Raw genomic sequence first — 14,281 nt, 5'->3', positions numbered from 1 at the left:
CCCCCTTAGCACCCCCCCAATGCAACCATATGTGCGCTGTAACTAAGATACAGCGCACCATGGCTCTAGTTAGGAAAACTAGCATCAACATTTTTTACGCTAGTTCGGAGCTTTGCAGGACTAGTGTAAAAAATGTTGACACTAATCCTGCAAAGCTCAGTGAGGCCTATTGAAAACAATGGTGTGCATCCTTTTAACGCCTACTTTGAGTAGGCATTTAAAGTGCTGAAACAAATGACACAAAAAAAGCTCTTAGATTTCTTTGCGTCATTTTTTCGGCACACCTAGTAGGGGAACACCCCCTTTGCATACATTATGCCTGGCGCAGGCATAATGTAGGGAAAAGGGTTACAAACTCGTTGGGCCACATTAGGGTAAAAGGAATTGATGCTAATGTGGCACAAGGAGGCGCTAGGGGCTCCTAAGTCAGCCCCCCTGTTTGCTTACATACACACAATGTGGTTGAATCTCACAATGGATGGTGCAGGATGCTGACACATCACTCAAAGTGTCTAGGAGGACGCATGTGGACAGCTCACTCCCAACAACACACATACGGTGGCAGATGAATCAGTTAATAACTCAAAGATCTTTAAGGACGAATTCCAAGTATGTTTAAACATCTCCACTTGTGGAGTGACCACAAATCTGGAACAATGCCCATGTCCTGCAAAGTTTACACAATCAAGTCAATGAAAGGAATACATATGTCAAAGACCATGATTAAACAATCAAAGTGGGTGTAACACACTGGGAACTGTAGACTGGCAGATTGTGCAAATGGTGACTACACACAAATTATTTTTTTCCGGTGGCATAGTGTGCCATTAGGGATCCCCAAATGTGTGCCTTGATGTGGGGTCTGTGCCATTTCACTGAGCGACCAGTAGCAAGTAAATGAGCCATATCAACAGCCAGTACAGTCAAAGTTTGACTTTCCACTATCCCATTGCAAAGGATGATGCTTTACCTTCTGCGGACCTGCCTGTCCTGGATTTTACAGATGACATGGATGACCAGCTGCCAACCTTCAATGATGAGACTCTCCAAGAAGTCCTGCGGTCATTCCAGGCACCACCTCCAGTCGCAGGGAGGACACACAGCATTGCAGGGTCTCCACATGAACCACCCAGCTACCAACACACAGCACCAACCAGTCCTGCCACAGCCCTGGACTCTGACGACCCAGACATTAGCTTTCAGAGGACAGCGGTAGGAGTCTAGCGGGAGCTGGCGCAGCAGGTGCGGTGGGGAATTGAGACCATAGCAGGCAGCCTAGAGGGAGTGCAGAGGTGTCTCAGTCTGAATAAGGACAACTCTGCTGCCATCAGAAGCACCCACTCCCTGTTATGTGGACTTCAGCAGTTCCAGGCCGACATAGCGGCTACCATGATGCAGAGGCTTGACCAATTGCCTTCCCAAAGTGCCAGCAGCATGATTGCTGACAGGCTGGGGCCTACACAAAATGCCCTGGAGTCCATACAGCGGGAAGTGGCCTCCCTCAGGGAAAACATGGCTGCCTACCACCGTGATGTAGCAGCGGTGTTGCAAAATCAGCAGTTCATCCTTGCTGCAGTGTTGCCTTATGTGTTTCCACAAATGGCAGCTGCCAGGATCGATCTTTGATTTCACATCTCTATCCCCTGATGTGTGTGTGCCCCCCTCAACTTCAACAACAGCACCACCCATGGCACAGGAGGCACCACACACATCAGAGGATGAAGATGTGGGAGGAACAACAGTCAAACGTAAAACACAGTAGCTCCAGACTGTGCCACATGGACAATATCTCTTTAGTTCTGTGCTTAAGATCATGCCATTTTTGTGACAACTGCGAATGTGCCCTCTTCACTGTACCACTGTTGACTTATCTTGTATGGACTGTCGTTGTCTCAACACTTACCTATTGTCAATGTGGATACTTCCTCACTAATGCACACTTCTTCTACACGTCTCATGACATGTCCCTCACCCTTGGACTCTGACTGAACATTTAATGGTTCAGGATCTCTCATGGGGTCAGTGAACAGTACATTGTACAGCACTGGAAACAAAACTTGCACATGTAACTAAATCACCATATTCACATATATCATGCTCTTTTTCAGTGTTCAATCAACTCATATAAATGTATGCATTGTGTGAATCTATGTCAATGAGAACAGAACCAGGTGACATGTGTGGCTACCTGTCAGACACAAAGGCACACACTAGGACTCAAACATGATAAAGGTGACTGATTGTATGGTGGACTAAAGTCAACTATCTGAGCCTTCAAAGCATGTACTGAACAGATATCAATAGAAGTTGACATATGGCATGCATGGTTCAGAACTTAAGCGTATAGAAATTTCTCTGATGACTGTACCAGTACAAAAAAATATGTGAGGAACAGAAGAGGCATATTTAAGACTGTGCGGGCAGCTGTTGGTGTGCCAGTATCGATACCCCAAATAAAGTGGAGTTTAATGTGCTGAACTTTTCAAGACAAATTTTGACAGACTTTAGGGATCACAATTGATGTTGAATTATCACCTGCCAAAGAGCTTGTATCCATACACAATTTGAGAGTCAGAAAGTGCGCTGAAAACTGTCTTGAGTAGCTGATGTTTTACACAGCCATCAGATAGCTCCTTGGTCATAGGGGATACACATAGACATACATGTAAATCAATAATTAATGCATACCATAAGGAATTTCTCTAGCTTGGCCAGTGCAGACATGAGAACACCCAGACAGTCAATCATCATTGACATATAGTTGTCTAAAACTAACAGGATTTATTGGTACTTAAAAACACAACCTATTAAAAACCTAAACTAAACACTGACCCACACTAAGCTAACCTATATTAACTAATTTTAACCTACCCCTACAACTATCTATTCTAAACTTATCTTATACATGTAACACCACACAATCAACATTGTTCCCCCACCCCTCTTAAGAGACAAGGTACGAGCAAGGACAACATGATCTAAACCTAACACATAGACTAGCTTAACCTATAGGCTAAACAAATATATATTTATTGTATTTTTTTATTTTATATTTTTTTACATAGAGCCCCATACATTAACCCCACCGAAACCCTCAAAACACAAACAACTAACCCCCAACTATAATGTGCCCTACAACTAACCTAATCTATGCTACCTAGCCTACAACTACCCACCTAAAACTCACTAAAACATTTTACAATATAAAATAGGGGAAGGAAAGGAACTGGGAGGCTGTGCATATTGCCATTCATAGCTTTTTGAACTTCTTCTTACAGTACTTTAAAAGTTTGTAATTTCTAGCATTGTCCTGCTCCAGTTTGGCCAACCTGGCCTTTATGTCAGCCATGTCCCTATTCATGTCTGCTTAAAAGCTGGAGACTGTGGCAGCTAGTGGTGGCTGTTGCTGGGTTGGTGTAGAAGTTTGTGCTATGGACGTGGAGGAGTGGGATCAGCTGAGGCACCCTTGTTCCTTGCCATGGAGCCAGATGTCTTTTTGGTGGTTGCGGCCTGTTTAGGTGGTCTCCCATACGTGAAGGCCTGCCAAGACCCCGATGACTTTTCCCTCTGATATCTCTTAACCATCTTCTGGTAACCTGCTTGCACTTCCAGAAAGTGGCAGTAACGCTCTGCCCTCTTCTCAAAAACACACTTCTGTGCTGGGGACATTGTGGCAACTAAAACATGAAGAGAACATGACATCAAAAACTGCATTGGGCAGAGGTAGAACAACCATGCAATGTATATAGCATCATCACATGTCACATGTTGTCCACCAGACATACTACAACAAAGTCAAGATCCAAATTAAGACTAAACTGCCTACCAGGCATTTCCAGTATCATGTTGATGTCACAGGGATAATGGCTATCTAATGTTGCACATTAGGGCCCAGATTTAAGTTGGGCTAGTGCCTCCTTGCGCCACATTAGCATCATCATTCTTATGAGGCTGATGTTGCCCAACAAGACCAAAATCCCTGTGCCATAGTCACAAAGTGGTACAATGCATGCATTGCACCCCTTTGTCACCCCTTGTGCTACATTATACCTTGGCCAGGCATCATGGATGCAAGGTGGGCTTCACCCCGTAGGGGGGCAGAAAAAATGGTGCTGGGGATTCTAAGGGATTCCACAGCTGTGAGAAAGTAGCCTCTTTCTAGCCTTGTTACCCCCACTTTTGGCCTGTTTGTGAGTGTATGTCAGGGTGTTTTCACTGTCTCACTGGGATCCTGCTAGCCAGGGCCCAGTGCTCATAGTGAAAACACTATGTTTTCAGTATGTTTGTTATGTGTCACTGGGACCCTGCTAGCCAGGACCCCAGTGCTCATAAGTTTGTGACCTATATGTATGTGGTCCCTGTGTGGTGCCTAACTGTCTCACTGAGGCTCTGCTAACCAGAACCTCAGTGGTTATGCTCTCTCATTTCTTTCCAAATTGTCACTAACAGGCTAGTGACCAATTTCACCACTTTACATTGGCATACTGGAACACCCTTATAATTCCCTAGTATTGGTACTGAGGTACCCAGGGTATTGGGGTTCCAGGAGATCCCTATGGGCTGCAGCATTTCTTGTGCCACCCATAGGGAGATCTGACAATTCTTACACAGGCCTGCCAGTGCAGCCTGAGTGAAATAACGTCCACGTTATTTCACAGCCGTTTACCACTGCACTTAAGTAACTTATAAGTCACCTATATGTCTAACCTTTACCTGGTAAAGGTTGGGTGCTAAGTTACTTAGTGTGTGGGCACCCTGGCACTAGCCAAGGTGCTCCCACATTGTTCAGGGCAAATTCCCCGGACTTTGTGAGTGCGGGGACACCCTTACACGCGTGCACTATACATATGTCACGACATATGTATAGCGTCACAATGGTAACTCCGAACATGGACATGTAACATGTCTAAGATCATGGAATTGTCACCCCAATGCCATTCTGGCATTGGGGAGACAATTCCATGATCCCCTGAGTCTCTAGCTCAGACCCGGGTACTGTCAAACTACCTTTCCCGGGGTTTCACTTCAGCTGCTGCTGCTGCCAACCCCTCAGACAGGTTTCTGCCCTCCTGGAGTCCAGCCAGGCTTGGCCCAGGAGGGCAGAACAAAGGACTTCCTCAGAGAGAGGGTGTTACACCCTCTCCCTTTGGAAAAAGGTGTCATGGCTGGGGAGGAGTAGCCTCCCCCAGCCTCTGGAAATGCTTTGATGGGCACATATGGTGCCCATCTCTGCAGAAGCCAGTATGCACCGGTTCAGGGATCCCTCAGCCCTGCTCTGGCGCGAAACTGGACAAAGGAAAGGGGAGTGACCACTCCCCTGACCTGCACCTCCCCTGGGAGGTGCCCAGAGCTCCTCCAGTGTGCTCCAGACCTCTGCCATCTTGGAAACAGAGGTGCTGCTGGCACACTGGACTGCTCTGAGTGGCCAGTGCCAGCAGGTGATGTCAGAGACTCCTTCTGATAGGCTCCTTCAGGTGTTGCTAGCCTATCCTCTCTCCTAAGTAGCCAAACCTCCTTTTCTGGCTATTTAGGGTCTCTGCTTTGGGGAATTCCTTAGATAACGAATGCAAGAGCTCATCAGAGTTCCTCTGCATCTCTCTCTTCACCTTCTGCCAAGGAATCGACTGCTGACCGCGCTGGAAGCCTGCAAAACTGCAACAAAGTAGCAAAGACGACTACTGCGACCTTGTAACGCTGATTCTGCCGCCTTCTCGACTGTTTTCCTGGTGGTGCATGCTGTGGGGGTAGTCTGCCTCCTCTCTGCACTAGAAGCTCCGAAGAAATCTCCAGTGGGTCGATGGAATCTTCCCCCTGCAACCGCAGGCACCAAAGAACTGCATCACCGGTCCTCTGGGTCTCCTCTCAGCACAACGAGCGAGGCCCCTTGAACTCAGCAACTCTGTCCAAGTGACTCCCACAGTCCAGTGACTCTTCAGTCCAAGTTTGGTGGAGGTAAGTCCTTGCCTCCCCACGCTAGACTGCATTGCTGGGAACCACGTGTTTTGCAGCTACTCCAGCTCCTGTGCACTCTTCCAGGATTTCCTTTGTGCACAGCCAAGCCTGGGTCCCCGGCACTCTAACCTGCATTGCACGACCTCCTGAGTTGTCCTCCGGCTTCGTGGGACCCTCTTGTACAACTTCGGGTGAGCTCCGCTTCACTCCACTTTGTAGTGCCTGTTCTGGCACTTCTGCGGGTGCTGCTTGCTTCTGAGTGAGCTCTTTGTCTTGCTAGACTCCCCCTCTGTCTCCTCACACAATTGGCGACATCCTGGTCCCTCCTGGGCCACAGCAGCATCCAAAAACCCTAACCACGACCCTTGCAGCTAGCAAGGCTTGTTTGTGTTTTTTTTGCATGGAAACACCTCTGCACGACTCTTCACGATGTGGGACACCCATCTTCCAAAGGGGAAGTTTCTAGCCCTTATCGTTCTTGCAGAATTCTCAGCTTCTACCATCCGGTGGCAGCTTCTTTGCACCCACAGCTGGCATTTCCTGGGCATCTGCCCACTCCCGACTTGATCGTGACTTTTGGACTTGGTCCCTTTGTTCCACAGGTACTCTCGTCAGGAAATCCATTGTTGTTGCATTGCTGGTGTTGGTCTTCCTTGCAGAATTCCCCTATCACGACTTCTGTGCTCTTTGGGGAACTTAGGTGCACTTTGCACCCGCTTTTCAGGGTCTTGGGGTGGGCTATTTTTCTAACCCTCACTGTTTTCTTACAGTCGCAGCGACCCTCTACAAGGTCACATAGGTTTGGGGTCCATTTGTGGTTCGCATTCCACTTCTAGAGTATATGGTTTGTGTTGCCCCTATTCCTATGTGCCCCCATTGCATTCTATTGTGACTATACATTGTTTGCACTGTTTTCTATTGCTATTACTGCATATTTTGGTATTTTGTACATATATCTTGTGTATATTTGCTATCCTCATACTGAGGGTACTCACTGAGATACTTTGGCATATTGTCATAAAAATAAAGTACCTTTATTTTTAGTATATCAGTGTATTGTGTTTTCTTATGATATTGTGCATATGACACTAGTGGTACTGTAGGAGCTTCACTCGTCTCCTAGTTCAGCCTAAGCTGCTCTGCTAAGCTACCTTTTCTATCAGCCTAAGCTGCTAGACACCCCTCTACACTAATAAGGGATACCTGGACCTGGTGCAAGGTGTAAGTACCCCTTGGTATCCACTACAAGCCAGACCAGCCTCCTACAACAGCATCATTCATTTATTCTTCTTTTAACACCTGCTCAGTGTTACAAGTGGGCACACCATTGCTCACAAAGGGCCCCTATGTACAGTTCAGGGTTAGTACCAATATATTTTGTACTAAGCCTGAACAATACATCAATATAGTCTACAAATTTTACCCTATTGTCCCCTATCCTGTGGCATGGTACGTGGAAGTTCCAATGCGGCACACACATGGTGGCGGTAGGGGTGCGCTAAGGGGCACAGGATAAGTGGCGCTGCATTGGTTGCAGTGTCAGGTTTCATTAATATTAAACTACCTGTGCACATGCCTTTTTACATCTCCTAAGTACCAGTTATACACTCACCATGCACATCTCATACACATATGATGTGACTGTGCTCACTCACAATTATCATGATAGGTAGATCATGTAGGTTAATCTGCGTACAACTTGTTTGCAACAATCCGTAGACATGTCCCAGATTGATCTGGAGCAGAGCTGAAATCTCAATATGTTTTCAACTGACTGTTGCCCATCACAAAAAGCTTACTGCGTGGTCGCTGCCACACTTCATTTCAGAAGAGTAGTGAAGCATCGGAGGTGCAAGTATCTCATTGATAAGCCCCCTAGATACCATAACACGTACATCATTTGTACTATGTCCAGAGTAAATTAATGCAACATGTGGCACACAGAGCAGCGGCATATGCTGTGACAAATATGTTGGCAATAGCCATGCAAATCTAAACGCCGGCACCTCTGACACATATCTTAACTGACATCATTATGTTTGTGGGCATAATTACCTCTTCCTAAGACTCACTATTCCATTGCAGCACACATTGGCACCTGTTCACCAATAAGCTTATTCCACATCCTCAACATTACATAAGACATGATGACAATACCCAAGCTCAAATGATGGAATCTTATTTGTCACACATGCCCTTTTAAAATGGCATTGCACACATCATACCCTCTCACACACAACCCTGGATCTACACATGTGACACACAAGGTGACACTTACTGGCTGCATCAGGGTCTTCAAACCAGAAAACCTCTCCAATAGTGTAGGGAGGAGGTCCATCTGCAAGACATGACAGAGAGACATAGCTTTGTGATTGTTGAACAAATAAAAGCATGGACAACTGTTACACATTCAACTTGTTTAGCTGAGTGGGCTAGTCAACTTAGTGGTAGGAATGAACAACTGCCAACTGTTACATGTCTGTCAGTAAGACAAATGGCTAGATTTAAAAGGCCCTGGTGCCACCAGAGCGTCCCTTTCTGTAACGCTCCAGTGACGCTTTTCACTGCACCTCATGTACAAGGAGCTGTAATGCCACTTTTTGTAGCGTAACGCCTCCATGTAAATATGGGCCAGTATGATGCAGTTATCTGCATCCGAGGGGCGTGCAATGGGTGTTGGAGTGGGCATCCCATCGCAACAGCCATAGCTTTTGACGCTGCCCAGGATTTACGAAATATCGTAAATTAATAGCAGCACCAAAAGAGTAGCACCACCCAAGGGGTGGCGTTAGCATGGCAAAACAATGATGAATGCTTTTGTACCTCCCTGTTTCTTGCTTTTTCTATGTGAAGGGAGACGTCCCTTCCTTCACATTAGTAATCTATTATAAATGATGCTTTGGCACTACTATGTGCGCTGCATTGTGCCGCACACATAGAAGTGGCAAATCACCATTGTAGATTGTTTATTTGCAGGAAGGAATACCTTTCTGCACATAGACACTCCCCTCAGCGCAGACACACTTGCACTATAGTCCAAGTATGCCTGCGCTGGTGCAGGCAGCTGAATTATGTGCCGGTGCAGGCGCAGATGCAGGGCTGTGCTGTACTCTTGGAAATACAGCGCAGCCCTGTGTTTAAAAGCCAGCACAGCGCAGCTCTGCTGATTTTGGCACAGCGCTGCATCTGTTTCTATCATATGTGGCCCAAGGTTAGCCCATAATAACGTACAGATTTGGGTGGCAGACATATGAACAGGTTTCAGCTACATATGTTTCACTTTTTTGGGGGACAGGATACTGTCCATTGGCAGAAAATGTGAATCTTGTAGTTATTCTATGTGGAAAAGGAGCAATCACTCAAATGCTTGACTGTTTTCAATTCCCGAGCACCACCTCAAACCTCCATTATGTGTGTGCCGTATGTAACATATGGCACACCATGGCCGATGTCAGGACACTGATGTTGGAAACTATGGGGGTGATTCTAAGTCTGGCGGGCGGCGGAGGCCGCCCGCCAGACTTCCCCCTCCAAAATACCGCTCCGCGGTCGAAAGACCACTGAGGGTATTTTGGGTTTTGCACTGGGCTGGCGGGCGACCGCCAAAAGGCCGCCCGCCAGCCCAGTGCAAAACACCCTTCCCACGAGGATGCCGGCTCAGAATTGAGCCGGCGGAGTGGGAAGGTGCGACGGGTGCAGTTGCACCCGTCGCGAATTTCAGTGTCTGCAAAGCAGACACTGAAATTCTTTTTGGGGCCCTCATACGGGGGCCCCGCGACACCCCATACCGCCATCCTGTTCCTGGCGGGAGAACCGGCAGGAACAGGATGGCGGTATGGGGTGTCAGAATCCCCATGGCGGCGCAGCAAGCTGCGCCGCCATGGAGGATTCAATAGGGCAGCGGAAAACCGGCGGGAGACCGCCGGTTTTCCCTTTCTGACCGCGGCCAAACCGCCGCGGTCAGAATGCCCTGCGGGGCACCGCCAGCCTGTTTAGCTTCAGGCTTTAGGCCTTTGTGCATTTTGCCCTGAATATATTTTATTCATTTGCTGACAGCTTAGAGTCTCTGTGCACTCTGCTCTACATGCTTTTTATTAGGCTTCGTACTGTTATTTTTCAAATAGCCAGTTCTACGGTGTTGTTTTTTATTCATATCACACTGTTTTGCATACTTCAGCACTGGAGTTCTCCATAACATATTTACTCTGTGCTTCAGTCAAGGATACAGTCTGGTACATTGCCGATAGACGTGGTAAGAGTTTAGACTTGGCATTCCTGCGTAGGGACATTTTGTGATCACGGTGACATGTTAGTTATAAAATCACTTCCTTGTCCCAATACACGCAAGAGGGAGATTCCGACCAGGGAACCACAACTTGACGCTGACTGCCTCGTTGCAGATGCTGAACCAAGATCACAGGTCTTTGCTCAGGTATGAGGGCTGATATCTCCACAGTGATTCTAATAGGCAAGCTAGAAGCTTAACATGCTGTGCTCTAGATAGAACAAGCAGAGGGAGAGTAGAAACTGTTTGACAATATGATAGCTTTGTTTTTATGTTTTACTCTCCTGGTAACTATTACAATCCTACTGTGTTGTATCGTTCTGGTTATTGCGGCTCACGCCTTAATATCTAAAATACAGTCGTTTTATTAAAACATTATATAAAACGTATACTGTCTTTGTCATTTGTATATGAGATCATATTGGAAATAAGAGAGTTGGTTTGGATCTGAGTAACCACGACTTCCCTGAGAAGTTCCAAAGATGTCATGCGCTCGGCTGCCAAATCATTCCTTCCACATGGGAGAAATGAGGCACTGCTAGTTAGCCGGAGCAAAAACTGGATTTAGGGTGACAGAGTTCTTTACACGTGGGTCAGACTCAGTCCCCCACACCGTTATCGATCCTGCTACCTAGAAATCCAGTAGTCTCATTTAGAATAATGAGAGCCCACGCGACATGGCGCCGCCAACGTTTGGTCTGGCTCTAATGATTAGGTCCGACTGACTCTCTTGGTCTCATATATATTTTGACTCCTCGGTTCCGTATACGGAGACGTCCGTGGGGCTGAGGGTTTCCGCCGCCACGGCATAGGTGCTTCCTATTGCTTTGTGGTTGGTTGTTCAAGCTTGAACTTTGAAAGGAAAAAAAACCCGATATTGGTGTGCCTTCTCTGACCTGCAGCCGTTTTTTATAAAAATGACGAATCCTAATGTAGTGAACATAGCAATTAATATGCGACATCCGCTCACGGGACATCTATTGACACATGGACTGACAGTCCAGGGGGGTCCAGTCACTTTTGTGGTGGACGCCCATGCAGCCTATAGAACGGAACTTTTTTATTCTTGGGTCGCATTTCCAGCAGTGGATGGGGGAACAAATACTTTTCACGAATACACAGTTGCGAATGTCCCTGGGCAATGCAGGGCTTACGCTTATTTAGAAATACCTGTATCTTATCAAGAACACCATAATTGGCATCATGGCGCCCTCCCACACTCAATAGCACAAGTTAGGTTAGGTCCACTGAGTAATGATGGTCCTACCTGGCCTTTATTGGCTACATATACACCACATCCTGCGGTTGCTCAAATGGCAGTGGTTGAAGTTCGTCGTTTATATACAGAATTAACGGCTACATATAGACGATTAGTTCAGTTTGTGATGCAGACATTAAACACGAATGCAGCGCGTGCTGCTCCAGCGCACCCACAGGCTGTGGTTCCGGGTCTTAATCCGGCCACTGTACACTCAGTAATGGGTAAAGTACCGGCTAAACGTGAGGAGACTCCGTTTTGGCTGGCGCAAAAAATTAATACGCTGGAAGCAGTATTTCCCCATACGGGACCTCAGGATAAACATAGAATTTTGACGATGTGTTTGCCGTACGGGATGGTTCCTCCGGTGGACCTTTGTAATACCTGGGGCACGGTGTTTGCCGCGCTCTACACTACGGCACACGGTACACCGACATTAGCTAATTTACCGGACGTACTTAAACAGATTCAGGATGAATATGGGGCTGCCCCTGCCTTGGATTTGGGCATGCAGTTGCTGGGCAATTTTGCTTCAGTTTCTTCTATTATTTTGAGTAATCTCAAAGGAGAGGCAGTAGCACTAGCAGTGCGTATGCGTCTTCGGGATGTTCCGCTGCTTAATCAGGAGTGGGAGCTTCCGAGAATAATAGCGGAAACATATTCTAGTATTGCTCGTGATAGCCTAGGGGCTAGACCACAAAAACCCCAGTTACAGGGTAAAAATAATAAAGATAATGCTAAACAGCAACAACCTGAGGGTTCGAAAAAGCGCTGGGAAAAGAAACAGCAAACACCTAAGAAGGATGGTGGGCAGTCTCCGCAACCGGAGACCCCACTGAATAAATATAATCTCAGGAATAGGGCTACTTTGAAGACGCCTGATAGATATCAATATACTGATACACGCCAATCTCGTTCCATTCAGGACTCCTCGGAAAAGAGAAGTGAGAGAGGTGGGCGGTCAGAGCGGAGGACGGAGTACGTGAAACCGAGACAGGATTCACAACGCTCAGCGGAGGTTTCTATTAAACAAGAAGAGAAACCGCTGCAACAGAAACAGCAATTCAAAAAGAAGAAAGTGGCAGCTGTCTCAGTTAGACATGCCGCTCAAGAAGAGAGTTCTTTTGACGAACAAGACATGGGCGTTAGCACTGTTAGACAGCGCGGCAGAGGTCACAATAGTTCGCCGGAGTCTTCTAGAGCATCTGGAGGTGAAAGCAACTGATGACTTCATACAAGTCGAGACGGCGGATATGCGTGTCTCTGATCCTGATAGAGTATATGAAGTGACTCTGCGATTGGAAGGGGACATTGACCGTGTTATAAACGCCATTTTTTGGGACCATGTGGTAAAATCATATGATGTTTTGTTGGCCGAACAAGATTGGCCACCTGACTTTGTTCGCGACTGTCCAGTTGGGGAGGAGGTTATTACACCTTCCTTCTCACCACTTGTTCCGAGAGAACTCGTGGAGTCCTATAGTAAATCATGGCCTCTAGCACAGGCTCCCGCCTTGTATAGAAATAACGTGGGGTGGGACAGACAATCACCTTATCATGTAATTCCGATAAAGGGCGAACCTCAGCCACAACCGCAATATCCTATCAAATTTGAAGCTAGGGCATCGGTTAGAAAAATTCTTACACAATTGGAGTATCATGGTGTAATTGAGCCCTGTGTCTCGCCGATGAATAATCCCTTGTTTCCGGTTGCTAAACCGGACCATTCATATAGGATAGTGGTGGATTACCGACATTTGAATAGTCATACACGCACATATGCAATACAGAATTCACATAGCGCAGCGCTTATGAATAATATAGTGCGTAAAAAATACAAAACGACATTAGATATCTCGAATGGATTTTTCTGCCAGAATATAGCGCCCGAGAGTCGGGACTATACCTGTTTCAGTGCGTTTGGCTCTCAGAAATTTTTTTGTCGTTTGCCTCAGGGGTATAAGAATAGCCCAGGACTGTTTTCGGCTCGTGTAACTGAAATGCTGCATGAGTTCGACCCTGAAGCATTATCATATGTAGGTGACATATATCTGACAGATGATGAGATTCTGCAACATCTAAGGCGTGTATCGCGCATTGTTGTGGGGTTTGCTGATATTGGCTATAAGTTTAATTTTAAGAAATCAAAGATTGCCTTCCTCAGCGTCATTTTCCTGGGATATGAGTTGTCGAGTGAGGGCAAGAGTTTAGCGCCACATTTTTTGGAGAAATGTGCTTTATTGCAGCCTCCTAATACGGTTCGGAAGCTCCAGTCATTGTTGGGGTTTCTGAATTTTGGCAGAACTTACATTCCTGATTATGCAACGCGTATAAAACCCTTATACGAGTTGATTCGCCCGAATTTTTCGAGTAAACTTTGGACGATTGAACATACACACATACTGCGTGAATTGCAGAGTGATCTCTTAGCAGTTAAACACTTACATACACGGGACAATAAGACACATTTAGTGATCAGGGTGATACCTGGGGCTGTTGGGTTTACTTATGTCACCTTTAATGAAGGGGAGACTGTCCCGATTGCATACAAGTCTCACTTGTATTCAGCTGCAGAGCAACGTTTTGCACAAACTGAGAAGATTCTCACTGCAGTACAGATGGCTGTTATTAAAGAAAGACCGCTGGCCCAGGGTCAACGCATAGTTGTCGTTTCCCCGGTTCCGGCCTTAGAGGCTGTTACAAAAGCGAGTGTTCCTAATTCGAAAGCTTTACACCCGCGATGGATACAATGGGCTACGTCTTTGACAGCCACTGATGTAGATTAT

The 14,281-nt window shown here is 46.5% G+C and overlaps 1 protein-coding gene across 1 annotated transcript in view; it reads right to left on the bottom strand.

Annotated features, from left to right (window-relative positions):
- Positions 1 to 3,325: 3,325 nt before the first annotated feature.
- The window catches only part of LYL1 (LYL1 basic helix-loop-helix family member), a 320,667-nt gene continuing 309,711 nt past the window's right edge, over positions 3,326 to 14,281 (bottom strand). The window contains exons 4-5 of the mRNA XM_069231928.1: positions 8,231 to 8,290; positions 3,326 to 3,677 (exon numbers count right to left, since the gene is read on the bottom strand). Of these exons, the coding sequence (XP_069088029.1) occupies positions 3,430 to 3,677; positions 8,231 to 8,290 (308 nt within the window). The 3' untranslated portion in view covers positions 3,326 to 3,429. The remainder of the gene's footprint in view (positions 3,678 to 8,230; positions 8,291 to 14,281) is intronic.

This window comes from Pleurodeles waltl, chromosome 4_2 (genome assembly GCF_031143425.1).
Source record: "Pleurodeles waltl isolate 20211129_DDA chromosome 4_2, aPleWal1.hap1.20221129, whole genome shotgun sequence".
NCBI classification, from domain to species: Eukaryota; Metazoa; Chordata; class Amphibia; order Caudata; family Salamandridae; genus Pleurodeles; species Pleurodeles waltl.
Note: the sequence above shows the minus strand (reverse complement) of the source record. Positions and strands in the feature narration are given on the sequence as shown.